The following is a 14,972-nucleotide window of genomic DNA, read 5'->3' as shown; positions in this document are numbered from 1 at the left end:
CTTGGAATACTGCATCCAGTTTTGGTCACCACGATGTAAAAAAGATGTTGAGACTCTAGAAAGAGTACAGAGAAGAGCAACAAAGATGATTAGGGGACTGGAGGCTAAAGCATATAAGGAACGGCTGCTGGAATTGGGTATGTCTAGTTTAATGAAGAGAAGGACGAGTGGGGACATGATAGCAGTGCTCCAATATTTCAGGGGCTGCCACAAAGAAGAGGGTGTCAAGCTATTTTCCAAAGTGCCTGAAGGCAGGACAAGAAGAACAGGTGGAAACTAAGCAAGGAGAGAAGCAACCTAGAACTAAGGAGAAACTTCCTGACAGAACAATTAACCAGTGGAACAACCTGCCTCCAGAAGTGATGAATGCTCCAACACTGGAGGTTTTTAAGAAGAGACTGGACAGCCATTTGTCTGAAATGGTATAGGGTTTCCTGCCTGAGCAGGGGGTTGGACTAGATGACTTCCAAGGTACCTTCCAACTTTACTATTATTATTATTATTACTATTACTACTACTACTACTACTACTACTACTATCAGAATATTTTGACTGCCTTTATAGATATTTTTATAAATAAAAATATCTATAAAGATATTGAGAGACAATCAGGGGCTAGTCACATAGCTCAACATCTTCTTTGTGTTATTAAAATCATTTATATCCCAGTTTTCTATTATGAGATATACAAACTTACTTATCACATAAACAAACATATTTTACTTCTTGTTTTGCTGAGTGCATTTTGCCTAAAGTACAAGATTAGTTATTAATTTTTTCTCCTCTTTGAAAACTTTACAAGCTTAATAAAAATTATGAGAGTTCCTTAAGAATGAATTTATAATCCATATAAATATTAATTAGCCCTACTGAAGTTCCTACAATCATTCTAGCCAAGGGCCTTGTAAATATTTGATTGGGAGAGTCAATTCAATCAGCTCAAGTGAACCTCTAAATCAAATATGTTTTCTAAATTGAAAATAAATTCAGAATGCCCCTCAGTGGAATAGAAATGTTTGGATACTCCTGTGCATGAACAAAAAATGCTTTTTCTCTTGCAGAAATATGAATAAAATCTACCTTATTTGACAATTTGATTGGAATTTCTAAACAAAAAATCAGTTCAACATTCCAAATCAATTCAAGGTGACATCAAACCGATGATTTGAATCTGATTTTATTTGATTTACACAGCCCTATTCAAAAATATATTATCCCACTGCAACAAAGATTTGCATGTAAAGCAAAATGAATATACACAAGGAAATACTTCCAATCCCTTTTAAAGATTCATCTGTGATGGCAATATATATATTTATTTTTTTGGGATCACCAAATAATTGAAATAAACAATAAGTCCATTGCAATTATAGTTTTTCTTTTAGTAAGTACAGTACCAGCTTTTGAAAGGAGGAGGAAGAGGAGGAGGAGGAGGAGGAGGAGGAGGAGAAGAAGAAGAAGAAGAAGAAGAAGAAGAAGAAGAAGAAGAAGAAGAAGAAGAAGAAGAAGAAGAAGAAGAAGAAGAAGAAGAAGAAGAAGAAGAAGAAGAATTTTCATTATTTTCAGAAGCAACAAAGCATTGGCTTCTTGAAGATTCATTATTTACAACTATAGATGCTTATTTGCATATTGAAAAATATTTAATAAAAGTAGTAATAGGAATGCAGTGATCCAAAGCCAAAGAGTATCTCTTTGTGTTAGGAAAAAATCCTTAAGTACAGTTCAACATATGTTTTTAATTTGTTGAAATAAAAGCCATCTCTTGCTTGCCTTACAAACCTTTTCCTGAAGGTAGAGATTCTTGAGGGTTACAATGGTAATTTCTCTCATAAGAACACCAGATGGCAAGTGAATTGGTTTTATCTGTGTACTACTAAAACTCTCCTCCCTGTACCCTTTAACTGGGCAAAAGAGTGCACCATACAGCAACAATTTCTGAACCAAGGTATCTCAAATGGGCTAACCTACAGAATGCATCCAAAATCCATGACCATAACTCCCTCTCATATATTGCTCTATATTACATTCTGCCCAAGGTGAACATACAATTCTTCAGTCTTAAGAAAACAGGATGACTTACCATTTTTTTAGCATCGATATTTTGAGTTCCACGAGCTTTTTGTTTTCCAAGTTTTCTAAAATAATTGTGTACATCTAGACTGAACCATTCTGAGCCATAGAATGCACTGCTCCAACCGGGATAAAATCCAGGCAATTCAGAAAGAGAGGAAGAGCTGGAATATATATTTTCTTCCATTCTTTCTTGAATTTCTTCTTGCTTTTGTTCTGTTTCTGTAACATGTGGCCGACTGCAACCCTTTTCGGTCTGTAAACTTTCTCCCTCCATCTGCATTCCAACCAGGAGAGTTTGTGTTTCAACTTCCTTCTCATCGGAATCCATGCCAGCAACATGAACTACATTTGTATGGAAAATTAAAGAGCAAAGAAAGGAAACTGTAGTACTTTACATTAGTTATGTTCCTCTAATCTAGTGGCTAAATTTCCCACCTTTGTTCTCTGTTTTTGTATTTTATTTTTTTTATCTTCGTATGAACTTGGGCAATGCGTACATTGAGTAAATGAAATCAAATAAATTAAAAACTTTGTCTTATGTCTACACAGTATTGAATGATTTGCTATACATTCTACTGAGTTTCACCCATGTTTTACACCCATTATATATTGTTCTTAATTTACACACCACCCACATAAATGCACACAAAAAGTAGATGCTATGGAAAGTATCTCCTTATTTTAAACAGTAGCTTCAGATAGCTCTCGGGCTATTAAAAAACAAAAATGCTAACAGATGTTCCAAAGATTTTACTGGAAATTTGTCTACTTGTCCAGAAAAGTAGACTAAACAGAACATCAGGAATATTAAAGAACATCCTGATAAGCTTATGAGAACAGTATTATTAATCTGCCCTAAATGCTCCCTATGCATTTAGGAGAGTTGGAGCAGATGCATTGCTTAGCCTGCAAGTCACACAGGATGTGGCTTTTCCTACATTCCAGATAGTCAAATTTTAGCAACAGTGATATCTTCAGAAGAACCTCAACTATTATCAGAACATTATTCTGATCAATATATTTAATATTCTACTGTTTCAGATCAAATCCATTTCAGGATGACTGTATATTAGACTGCTTCATCTCATGAAGCATCATAAGTTTAAACGATCTGAGATACATGGCACTTCAACTAAAGGAACGCTAAATCTTAAATCTGATTGCTGTGTGCAACAATAACATTAGCACAACCTTCTCTAGTAGGCTCACTTGTAGCCAGTTTTCCAAGGATATACATCTTTATTTCAAAATCCCCATTGCTCTTCTTCTCCTTATATCTAGTAGACGCTATTGCTTCATAACTTGATTTAACTGCTGCGGGTTTATAGCCATTAGCTATCAATGAACGCATGACATGCCCATTAACTGTTTCATACCTTTTGCTTCCTCACTTCCACTCAGAAAAGTATTTGGTGTGCTTTGGAAAGTCTTGCTTAAATATTGTGGTTCATTAATTCTGAAAATGAGGGAGAGCGTAAGAGATGAACATCTGAATACATATTCATAAATGAAATGCTTTGGGAGGTGGAAAACTTCCAAGGTAAGCTAAAGTATTTGCATCTTCCATCATGTGTACTGTGTGAGTGCATTTCAATCAAAAAATGGAAAAGCTTCAAAGCTTTTAGACATTCAAAATACATGGTACTTTCTTCAGTGGAACAACTTCATACAGTGGCTAGCTAAGGTTCAGATAAAACATTAAACAGATAGAATTTCATCAAGCTGTGAATGATAAAACTTTAAATGCATGTGTACAATTTTACCACCTGTTCTCTCTAGACACCTTTACAACATGGCTATTAAGGGGGAAAAAAAGTCCTATCTTTATGTTGACTCAGGCTTTCAAATATTTATGTTCCCTGATCTAGCTACTTTCTTCACTCTATTTGGGAAGGTAGCAGCAATCCAAAGTATAATGAATTTGCCTTTTGACCTACACTTGCTACTTCCCAAATGATTACGTCAAATTTTTTTTCAGTAATTCAGCTTTCTGAAATCTCCCCTTTCTTGTCAGAGCAAAATTGCAACACAAATGTCCTAAATGAAAATAGAAGTCCACAGCATTCAGATAGTCATTTCATGCTTTAATAACATACAATGGAAAGATGTATGAGGAAATATATAAATTGTGTAATGTGTGCATTAAACAGTGCACTATTTCTAGCACACATGTAAGCCAAGCCTTGTTCCATAATAGTTATACAGCTAAGAAATATAACAAAAATTACCTTTCACTGCACAACCCTTCCAGAGAGTCCTCAAATTATGACTGTAATGAAGCCTGCTCATTACAGTTGTAAGACACAATGGTTATAAAACCTTTTTATGACGTTGTCTGCAGCGATCATTAAGCGAACACCGCAGTTGTTAAGCAAATCAATGATGTGCTCTGGATGTGATTTTGATGAAACCCAGAAGTGTTGGTTTTCAGCAAAACCATCCTAAAATGTGGCCATGTTGCCAAGTGCCCAAACTGTGATCATGTGACTGTGGCAGTGTGTGTGTGTGTGTGTGTGTGTGTGTGTGTGTGTGTGTGTGTGTATGACCGTTGGAATTTTGGATTTGGGTTTTAAGCCCCCTTTTCTAGGTAAGTTGAAACTTCAAACACTTGCACTTGCTAAGCGACCAATCGTTAAGTCTGTATATGTTTTTTTTTACTGTCTTAAGCTTCTTGCTTCATTGCTTTGAAAATGTTGGTTTTAAAACAAAAATCATTATTTTGCGTTCGGCATAGAAATCAATATGAAAAAGTATCCAACTGATCGATTGAAAGCCACTCTTCTAGTATTCTAACCTGACCTTTTGATAAACAATGATATGCAATAGAAACATTTAACTCTTCCCATCTTTTCTGTCTCTAAAGTTGCCCTGTATGTAGACAATATTTGGCAAATATGCTAATGAACCATTTGGAGACTTAATCAGAGAACAGACATGCAAGGATGTTTTTTGTCACTATCTACCAAATTAGTCACGAGAAACACTGCCAAAAGAACAGGCGTTTGCGATATAAGCTCTAATAAAAAAACCCAGCCATATGGTTTGAGTCTGTCTTGCACTTAATGCTGAAATTATGAAGCCAGACAACTTTATTATGTGCTCAGTGAAGTTTTGGAGTTAATATATTTGTATCTAACTAGTCTCTAGAGAACATACTGCATAGCTGGAACAAAAGAGATTTCAGTTTGATTGCAAAACAGCTTATGCTCACAACTGAGTGTTTTATAGTCTCTCCTGAGTCTATTCATGTTTATGTCCGTGTATTCATGTTTATGCCTATACAGATGTGCCTATCAATTTAGGCTCCTACACAATTATAATAATAATAGTAGTAAAGTTGGAAGGGACCTTGGAGGTCATCTAGTCCAACCCCCTGCTCAGGCGAGAAACCCTATACCATTTCGGACAAATGACTGTCCAGTCTCTTCTTGAAAACTTCCAGTGTTGGAGCATTCACCGCTTCTGGAGACAGGTTGTTCCACTAGTTAATTGTTCTAACTGTCAGGAAGTTTCTCCTTAGTTCTAGGTTGCTTCTCTCCTTGATTAGTTTCCACCCGTTGCTTCTTGTCCTGCCTTCAGGCGCTTTGGAAAATAGCTTGACTCCCCCTTCTCTGTGGCAGTCCCTGAGATATTAGAACACTGCTATCATGTCCCCCTCGTCCTTCTCTTCATTAAACTAGACATACCCAATTCCAGCAGCCGTTCCTTATATGCTTTAGCCTCCAGCCCCCTAATTCTTAAATGCCACAGTACATGCCTACTCAATGACTTTCTCAAGTATTTGTTCCTCTTTTTTAATCACAAAGATTAAACATTGGGTTGGTATCCAGGAAATGTGATACAGACATGGTTGTGAAAAGTGAAGGAATTCAGAATAATGGAACACACCAGATTGCAAGCAGACATTTGACCAATGTCCATTCAGAACTGCCAGAGAAAATGGTAGCCAATATATATTAAAAAGTCAATTTGGAGAGATGAGTGCTGGGAATAGTGGAAGAATTAAAACGGCAAACAGAACAAAACAGTAAGATAAGCAAAAGCAAAATTGCCATTAAAAGGTAAATGCAAGAATCACTTGCCTTTCAGGTACCACAGTTCTATCATTTGCTGCACCATAAAGATTTGCTAGCAATTTTTCGTCCCAGTAAAGTTGACAAAATTTCTCAGAAACTGCATTACAGAATGTATTGTATTGGAGATCCTTTAAGGTGAAAATATATTTACCTGATTTAAAAAATAAAAATAAAAATAGTGAGATATGTAAAAAAATTGGTTAGCTTATTGGAGTTTATTTCTCTCCCCCCTCCCCCCATTTCTTTCCAGTGTTGGTTGAAAATAACAAAGTCATATTCCTAGGAAGACAATACAAACAAAAGCAAAACAAAAACTGCACAGACCAAAATTTTTATCCTATATGTGACTTGCAAACTTAAAATATATAGCAACGCTTTTTGAGATATGGATCTGATAACTGTAAAAAAAATCCTCTAAATTACAACAAATTTTACTGACAGGTCTTATTTGCTTTTTTTTTTTTTTTAGTATTTGCAATCTGGTATGAAAATATTAAGGCCTACCTATAGCCAGGGCTTCTGCAACTTTGTCCTGAGATTTATCAAATGCAAACTCTTCTTGGATAAGTTGCACAATATTCTGCAAGGGAACATTCTGTGTTCCTTTATTCTGCTGAGACGTTTCTAGGATGAATGAACCAGCAGAATTTTGATCCACCAAGGCATCCAGTGCGTGATCTGATAAAAGGAATCTATCTTCTGCATCTGTACTGGATTTCTTCCAGGATGCAAGGCACGGATTACTTTCATAGCACTTGGTTTGAGTCTCTTTATTAATTGTTGTTGGCGTTAAACCACCCATCTTCACCTTTATGTCCCCACATTTATTTTGATCATGATAGAATTGATCCTTGATTGCATTACTTAAGGATAAACTTGTTTGTAAGGCTCTGTTAGCATCATAGGTCATTGCAGGTTCCGAAAGGAGCACATGTAAACTTGGACAACAGCTGTAAGTTGCTTTTGAATGGAGGGGTTTATTGGGTATTTGCTCTGATACTGCTATCTGCACGGGTACAAGAGTCAAAACCCTCGTCTCTGGATCCTGCTTTAAAAGAAAATTATTTATAAAAGTCATACTAGATGGGACAGTAGACTCGGGGTTAGCCAAGGGAGATGCTTCCAAAATGCATTTCTCTTGAGGCACATCTGAAGAGTCAGAAACTGGTAAGTTAGGGTTAGAGCAATTAGTATTGCTTGGAAATTCCTCTTCGGAATCCTGTTGTAGTATTTTTGGTTCTTCTTTATTATGCTCCAGAGCACCAGGCATCATACACGTAGTAGACAAATTAGAAATTTCATCACTCTTATTTTCATTGTCATTACTTGAATGTATTGGACTTCTGCTACTCACAGATGCTATTCTTGTCATAGTTTCACAGTCTATAACAGGGGTTGTAATGGCATCTCTGGAAAGCAAGAAGATGATTTATAAGATTCGCTTTGCCAACATGGGTGCTTTATTCAACAAGGTCATGTGAGACGGTTATATCAATGTGATTTTTCACACCGACTATCCATCCATTAATGGTAGCTGTGGTGTGATTCTTGCTAAAGCAACTTCAAGAGCTGAATGCTTATCAGTGGAAACAAAAGAGTAGTGGTTTATGGGTAATGGGTAGTTCTAGGTATCCAGAAGCATATAACTTTGTAAATTAAAAGAACACATGAGAAGAAAGCATTCGTACCGTGTTTCCCCCAAAATAAGACCCTATCTAATTTTTTTTTTGCCTCCAAAAGAGACACTAGGTCTTATTTTCAGGGACTGTCTTTTCCACTCACCTCGCAGCAGAGGTACTGACAGCCCTGCCAAGCCGGTCCATTCCTTCTGCAGCCAAAGGAGCAGCTTCATTCTGCAGCTGAGAATGGAACTCCGGCCTGCATTTCACCATCAGAGGCCTTCTGGAAAGGCCTCTGCAACTGAGAACCGAGCTATGTTTGGTTCTCGGCTGCAGAGGCCTTGCCTGGCTGCAACAATAAACAGGTACAGGGTGTGTGGAGCAGCTCCCCCCCACCCTACCTTGATTTATAGGCATGTGCCTCACCTCAAAACTAGAACTTATTTTGGGGATAGGTCTTTCGGGGAAATATGATATATCTTGTATACTATATTAGGAGCTTGGATGTTTAACTTCTCTTGTTGAAGAAAAAACTAAACATCAATGAATACAGGTAGTCCTCGACTTACGACAGTTCATTAGCGACTGTTCAAAGTTACAACGGCACTGAAAAAAGTAACTTATGATCGTTTTTCACACTTATGACTATTGCAGCATCCTCATGGTCATGCGATCAAAAGTCAGATGCTTGGCCACTGACTCATATTTATGATGGTTGCAGCATCCTGGGGTCATGTGATCACCTTTTGCGACCTTCTAATAAGCAATTTCAACGAGGAAGCCAGATTCACATAACAACAGTGTTGTTAAATTAAAATCTGCAGTGATTCACCCAACAACTGGAGCAAGAAAGATCTTAAAATGGAGCAAAACTCACTTAACAAACGTGTCACTTAGCAACAGAAATTTTGGTCTCAATAGTAATCATAAGTTGAGGACTACCTGTATAGGCTCATGGTTGGTAGCCAGCCCCAATCAGAGCTCCAGGACAGCAGTGTAAAGTTAAAGGAAGGTCTGGGGAGAAAAGGAAATACTCAATAGTAAAGGCAGTGGTGGGATTCAGCTGGTTCACAGCACTTCAGCAGAACCGGTAGCTAATTTTTTGTTGCCTAGGCCCAGAATGGACTGCTGGAAGTGGTATCCACACAGAGAACCGGTTGTTCACATATTTGAATCCCACCTCTGAGTAAAGGTTGTGTAAAACTCAGGGCAAGAATATTCTTGACATTTTGCTGCAGTTCCCCAAATGTTAGATGCTATGAGAAAATATATTTAAGATAAATGCAGGAGAATAAAAATATTCAGTTGGTAAGATACAACAGGTAGTCCTCAGCTTACAAGCAGTTACTTAGCAACCATTCGAAGTAATCTCAACACCACCCAAAAGATACTTATCACCTAGTTGCTCCTTCATGGTCACATGACCACATTTTGGGCACTCAACATCTGACCTGCATTTACAGCACCCTGTGGTCACATGACTATGCTTTTCAACATTTTGGCCGAAAACTGGTGTTTATTTATTTATTTATTTTGCTATTAAGAAAAATATGATTAAAGAATATAATGCACATCATTCTAAAAGACCTGATTTTTTTCTAAAAAGACTATTACATAGCAATATATTGCAACATGATGTACTAAATGAATTTTATTTTATAAATTGATATTCTTTTACCATGATTTGAAGCGGATTTGTTTGAAAGGAACTGTTAAGGTTAACCAAACTCAACTGGGGCAAATTAAAGACAACATCCAAACTTCTCTGTTGATAAAAGAAGGGATAAAGGAACAGATCCAGGGGAGTTTAAATTTGTTTCTGCAAATTTCTGCAAAATCAGATCTTTATGAAGGGATTAGCTTCATCCTAGTGAAAAAGACAGTATCATTGTACAATAAATGTAACTTGCCTCCCATTAACTGGAATTAATCATTGCTTGGACAACACACAACCAGACTTACATTTTATGATTTACATTCTGATGCAGAATAATAGGTTTAAAATGAGTTGCTGAAGAAGTGAAGGCATTTGGTAACATGATCTTTTCTCTGTTTAAAGGTGACTGGCAAGGAACTGGTCCTTCTACGGCTATCAGTTTGCTTTCATTGCTCATAGGCAAAAATCCTGAAAGTGGGAACACAATTAACAAAATGCATGCTGTTTAAAGAAAAGTGAACAGCAGTTGACCAAAAAAACATGTTTGGGCACATTACTTAGATTTTTCTTGTTAAAAAGGAACCAGAAACAGCAAGGTATTTAGAGAAAAATACTCACCTAAGTTAGCATTTCCTGAGCAACTTTCATTTTGAAAAGGCCAGCTAACATTAAAAGAATCCTCTCCTCTGAAGTCCTATCAGCAAAATAATGGATGAGAAAAGAAAGGTCTTAAAAATACTGTTTTCAGCATCCATGCACACAAATGCAGGCACTCACAACATGGTGAGAAATAGAAATGTTTCCTCTACTTTGCCTAAGGGCCTCAATTCTTTATACTTCCAATTTCAAGGAAGTCAGAAGAATATTAGATAGAAGGAACTCCTGGAGCTAAATGCCAATTCTAAATCTAGGCTATTTACAATGGTTTTCCTATTGTGAATGATAGTTGAAGCTCCTCTGTACTATTATCTAGATTTTTGTACAGGCTGCTTTTAACCTCTTTCACCTCAAAGATCCCAATGCATAAAAAAAAATAAAGAAGTTAAGTTAGTTTTCCCCAAAGCAGAGAAAAAGAAAAATCCGGTTACAGGAACAAGAAATGTTAGGTTACTGCAATACTTATTTTTGTTGCTTGAATCAATTGGCAATCAAAATGCCTTTGAAAAGGTCCAAGGTCATCATAAAACTATTGAAGGAAAGAAGGACAGAAGGAATATATACAACTATATATTCATATTTTCTCCTTCTCCAGTTCTGCTGCTATAGCAACAGCAAAAAAGGGGGAGGGAGGGATTTGTTCATCAAAATGTAGACACATGCACACCCCACCCTAAATATTCATACCTGAAATGCCATTTTTGCTAAAACTTCAAGAATCATCTTGCTGCTGATATTTTGTTCAAGCAGATAACTACGACAAATCTAGAAATATGAAATTTCATGTTGAATTATAGATACAAAGAAAGAGATGTGTATTAAAACCCTTTAAAATCATTTAAATTTATGGAGAACCTTTAGTACAGTTAAGTCAAAGTTGCTCAAAATTAATATTCTTTCAAAATCCCATGAATATGTATTGAAAACAGCCACTAGGGCAACCATACAAATTGGATGGATTACAAAAGCCAATAGGAATTTTTATTTGTTGTTACTAAGGTGGTTTATGGAAATAAAATTGAAAATTAAACTGCTGCATTTAATTCACCTTAATTGCATTTGCTAGAGAAGGGCGGTCTTCTGGCTTGCTTCTTGCCATATTCAGAAGAAAATGTTTCAGTTGCCCTGGCAACACCAATTTGTGATCAGGTGGGAAATTGCTTCTTGCCGCTCTCCACAAAATTGCAGCCATACAGTAAATACAGGCCTGTGGGAAATGGCACCGTGAAAAGGCAACTAACTCACCTAGCGAGCCTCACTTTATTTTATTTTATTCCTGGATCTTGAATGCACATGGTTGAACATCCAAATCAACATAAAACTGGGGTGTTTGTTAAAACCATAACTGTCCAACAGATTAATTACAAGCTTTCAGATCAAGTATCTATGGAGATTCTCAGTCATCCAGGTCATGGTTCTCCCAAAGATGCTTTTTCAGAAGGCAACTAGAGGCAACTGGACTTTGTTTTTCCTTGAAGATGTTTTGCTTCCCATTCAAGAAGCATGTCAGAACTGAAGAAGCTTCTTGGATGAGAAGTGAAACGTCTTCAAGGAAAAACAGTCCAGCTGCCTTTTGAAAAGCACAGTTGGGTTCAGATCAAGTAGATAAGCCTATTCTAGGGATATCTTAGGCTGACACAAGTAAGCATAGTAATGGACTTTCCCTCATCACCAAACCAAGCCACAAACACATATTAATAAATTGATCTCCAAATAGACCATTCAGCGATTGTAATATGGAATAAAGTTGAAAATGTACACTGCTGCTTTTCAGGGCTTTGACATTAAGGAAGTTTCTTACGTGAAGCTCAGCCTCACCAATCCTTGATAAGCTTTCAAATTACTGGAGAAACATATGCATGTTTGATATCCAATGACTGATCCAAGGACATCTGAACAATCCTGTGTATATCAACTCAAAAAAATGGCAAAAATGGGATAAGTTCAAATCATGTAAAAAGTCAGGCTCACCAAGTAGTCCACAAATCAATTCCACAGGTAAAATAAGGCTTTTGTATTGAGAGTGGCTAAACAGAATCATGCACGTCTGACTGTTCTGTACCTCCTCCCCTCCTTACCCCCACAAGGATTAGGGAGGTATCTGACTGAGCTACTTAGGCTTTGCTTGTTTTGGACTTAAGCCATCAGTTTCTCCTTGTTACATTGGTAATGATCTGACTATCTCCATCAAGGTCACTGTATTTACTATTTACATTAAGGTAATATTCCAATTCCTGATATGCATCTCTGGACAGTTAGCTCACTCTTAACAATATTTAAGACATTTATCTGTGGCTTTATTGTTTCACATTCCCACAGAATTTATGATTAACTTATTATTTTTTCAGCATTAATTTTTATCTCATTCAATTCCGCTCTTTAACATATCATCACTGGCCTTCTTCATATCACAATATATCCACTTTTTCAGATTTTAGAATCTTAATTATTCCTTGTTCTTGTTAATTGTATTAATTGTAACTGTCTTTTGCTTCTCTGTATATATGAGAGTTGAATGAAAAATAATACCACATATCTTATAAGTTACCAACAAATAGCAGAGGTATATGTACCAGCATGCTATTTATTCTCTAGGTGTTTTATAATTAAGGCTTGTAGGCAGAATCTCCACATCAAAAAGAATACTAAAAATCAATCAAAATTGCAGCATCCTGAAATATAAAGAAACTATGTACACTCAGTATAAATCTAGATTACATTTGTCTTGTGAGTATAGCCCTTTTTAAAGATAATCTTCATTAAAATATAATGCAAAGTTCATATATTCTAATACCTTTTCAGTAATAAAACCCTCTTCTGCTGCCTCAGGAGCCAAGTAAAACCTATCCAATGATTCTAAAAGTAAAACAAAATGCAATTGCAATTTTAATTTTTGCAACATATGAAATGAAACTTACAAATATTAACAACAACAATATATATTTACCTTCATTTCCATATGGAACAAAAGTAATACTTCCATCATGATTTATTGCTACAGAATCCAAACACAAATATGCTAGAAAACAGACAATAACATTAACACCATTTACAATATTAACAGGACTTATAACATCACTGACATCTGTTTGATTATTTGATTATAAATCAGAGTAAAATATGAAATGTTAAATTCTGACAGAGCAAAGTTCAGTGCTACTTGACCATATGTCCATTAGAAGCTTATGTAGCCATTCAAAGATGGAATGCCTTTGATAAATTTTGCTGGCTGTGGGATTCTGGCAGTTGAAGTCCACACATGTCAATGTTGCTGTAATACACTGCTTTATTTAATAGCAGAGGATTTTCTTGTAATCCTGACTTTATGTAGGAATTAAAGTAAGATGGCCGAAACCTCCTCTCAGCCTCTGGGATAAACCTAAGGAGTAGGGAAATGTTGTTCTACAACAGAGGTCCCCAACCTTTTGGGCACCAGGGACTGGTTCCATGGAGAAAAGTTTTTCCACGGACTGGAGAATGCGTGGTTTTGTGTGCTGCCTGCATCCCACAGATGGAGCTTTTCTTGTTTGTGCGGACCGGTTGCTGGCATGCCACAACCTGATACCAGTCCATGGACTGGGGGTTGGGGAACTCTGCTCTACAAAACTGGCATGATGGTGCATTGTAGGACCTTTTGGTTGGATGTACTGTAATTGATTGTGTAGTTGTTAGCACTTTGCTCAGGCTATTCAAGACCCCAGTGAATTTGAATATACAGTATGGTGGCTTAAGCAATTGTCACACTTATATTAGTTTGGTTTCTAAAAATAAAAAGAAACAAGCATAAAGGCAGAGGTCCTAAAGGTGCCGAAGCTGCAAATAAGCACATTGTCTGTGGCAAAGTTTGTGAAGTGCTAAACAAGCATTAAAAACATTCATGAAAGCCCAGAATTCTAAAATAAATAGAGAAGGACCTATTAACAATCTGTACTGATAGTGGAATTTTTACCTGCCAGATGAACACCCAGATGCTCACCTGAGATATTATTACAGAGATAAGCATCCAGACACCATCTTAAATGAGAGTTTATATAACAGTCACAAAATATTAAATGGCTATGTTAAAAACTCCCAAACCGTGCCTTTACTTTATAATTCCTTTGTGGCATATGATGGCATGGAGACAATAAAATAGAAATGTGATGAATTATTGACAATATGTATTCATGTGTCATTATACACAGTTTAAGATTCTTGTTCAAGAATGCCTTAAAGATATATCAGTCTACAGTCTACAAAAAGGGAATGTGAAGTATTCTAGCAACTGAGGCTCCTACAAGTTTCTCATGACATAGGTGGTAAATAATATCTGAATTATGGTTAACATTAAATATATAAGAAGTTCATTTTACAATCCATCTTTCTGTTGTAAGGGATCAACACAGCCCCTTATCCTTTCCTAACCTCCTTTTATTAGCTGGCTGGCCACAAGGTACAAAAGGAAGCCAAAATGCATATCTCAAAAGTACCAATTTACTCCATCTTGAGAGCTCTGAAAAGGATGAAGCATACTGTAAATATTAAAATAGTAATATAAGAGAAAATTGCAAAGGTCATACCTGGATAATCTGTATATTTCTCCAGAGTGAGTAAACATTCATGGCATAAAGCCCAGAGTTCATAATCTTTCAATGGTTTACCGTACTGTATTAACAGATGTTTCAGAAAAACCCACTGAAAGCAAAATGTTATGGACAGTTGAGAAACAAAAAGTGTTTTTGAAGGCATACTAATTACAATGTGTGTTAAATTTAAATTACATGCATGCTAATCTACGAACATAAGTTATTGCATTTGTGATATATACCTTTTCTCAAAATTCTAGATTTTTCTTCTGACTTTGTCCCAAAAATGCATATAGTAATTAATGCCTTAGTGCCTTCAATATAG

General features: G+C 36.3%; 1 protein-coding gene across 6 annotated transcripts in view; it reads right to left on the bottom strand.

Moving 5' to 3' along the window:
• KNDC1 (kinase non-catalytic C-lobe domain containing 1) overlaps positions 1-14,972 on the bottom strand; it is a 75,241-nt gene that overhangs the window by 21,449 nt on the left and 38,820 nt on the right. For 4 of the 6 annotated variants that reach the window (XM_039337459.1, XM_039337461.1, XM_039337463.1 and 1 more), the window contains 12 exons: positions 14,642-14,756; positions 13,030-13,101; positions 12,877-12,938; positions 11,131-11,289; positions 10,770-10,847; positions 10,044-10,119; positions 9,731-9,893; positions 8,711-8,782; positions 6,654-7,558; positions 6,156-6,300; positions 3,450-3,529; positions 2,081-2,415 (listed from right to left, as the gene is read on the bottom strand). In XM_039337459.1, the coding sequence (XP_039193393.1) occupies positions 2,081-2,415; positions 3,450-3,529; positions 6,156-6,300; positions 6,654-7,558; positions 8,711-8,782; positions 9,731-9,893; positions 10,044-10,119; positions 10,770-10,847; positions 11,131-11,289; positions 12,877-12,938; positions 13,030-13,101; positions 14,642-14,756 (2,262 nt within the window). Of the gene's footprint in view, positions 1-2,080; positions 2,416-3,449; positions 3,530-6,155; positions 6,301-6,653; positions 7,559-8,710; positions 8,783-9,730; positions 9,894-10,043; positions 10,120-10,769; positions 10,848-11,130; positions 11,290-12,876; positions 12,939-13,029; positions 13,102-14,641; positions 14,757-14,972 lie in introns of those variants that run through there. The other 2 variants (XM_039337460.1, XR_005556060.1) reach the window with 2 other exon arrangements.

Source organism: Crotalus tigris, unplaced genomic scaffold (assembly GCF_016545835.1).
Source record: "Crotalus tigris isolate CLP2741 ecotype Arizona unplaced genomic scaffold, ASM1654583v1 scf7180000017678.2327064, whole genome shotgun sequence".
NCBI lineage: Eukaryota > Metazoa > Chordata > Lepidosauria > Squamata > Viperidae > Crotalus > Crotalus tigris.
The sequence above is the reverse complement of the archived record's forward strand: the minus strand, read 5'-3'. Positions and strand labels throughout refer to the sequence as shown.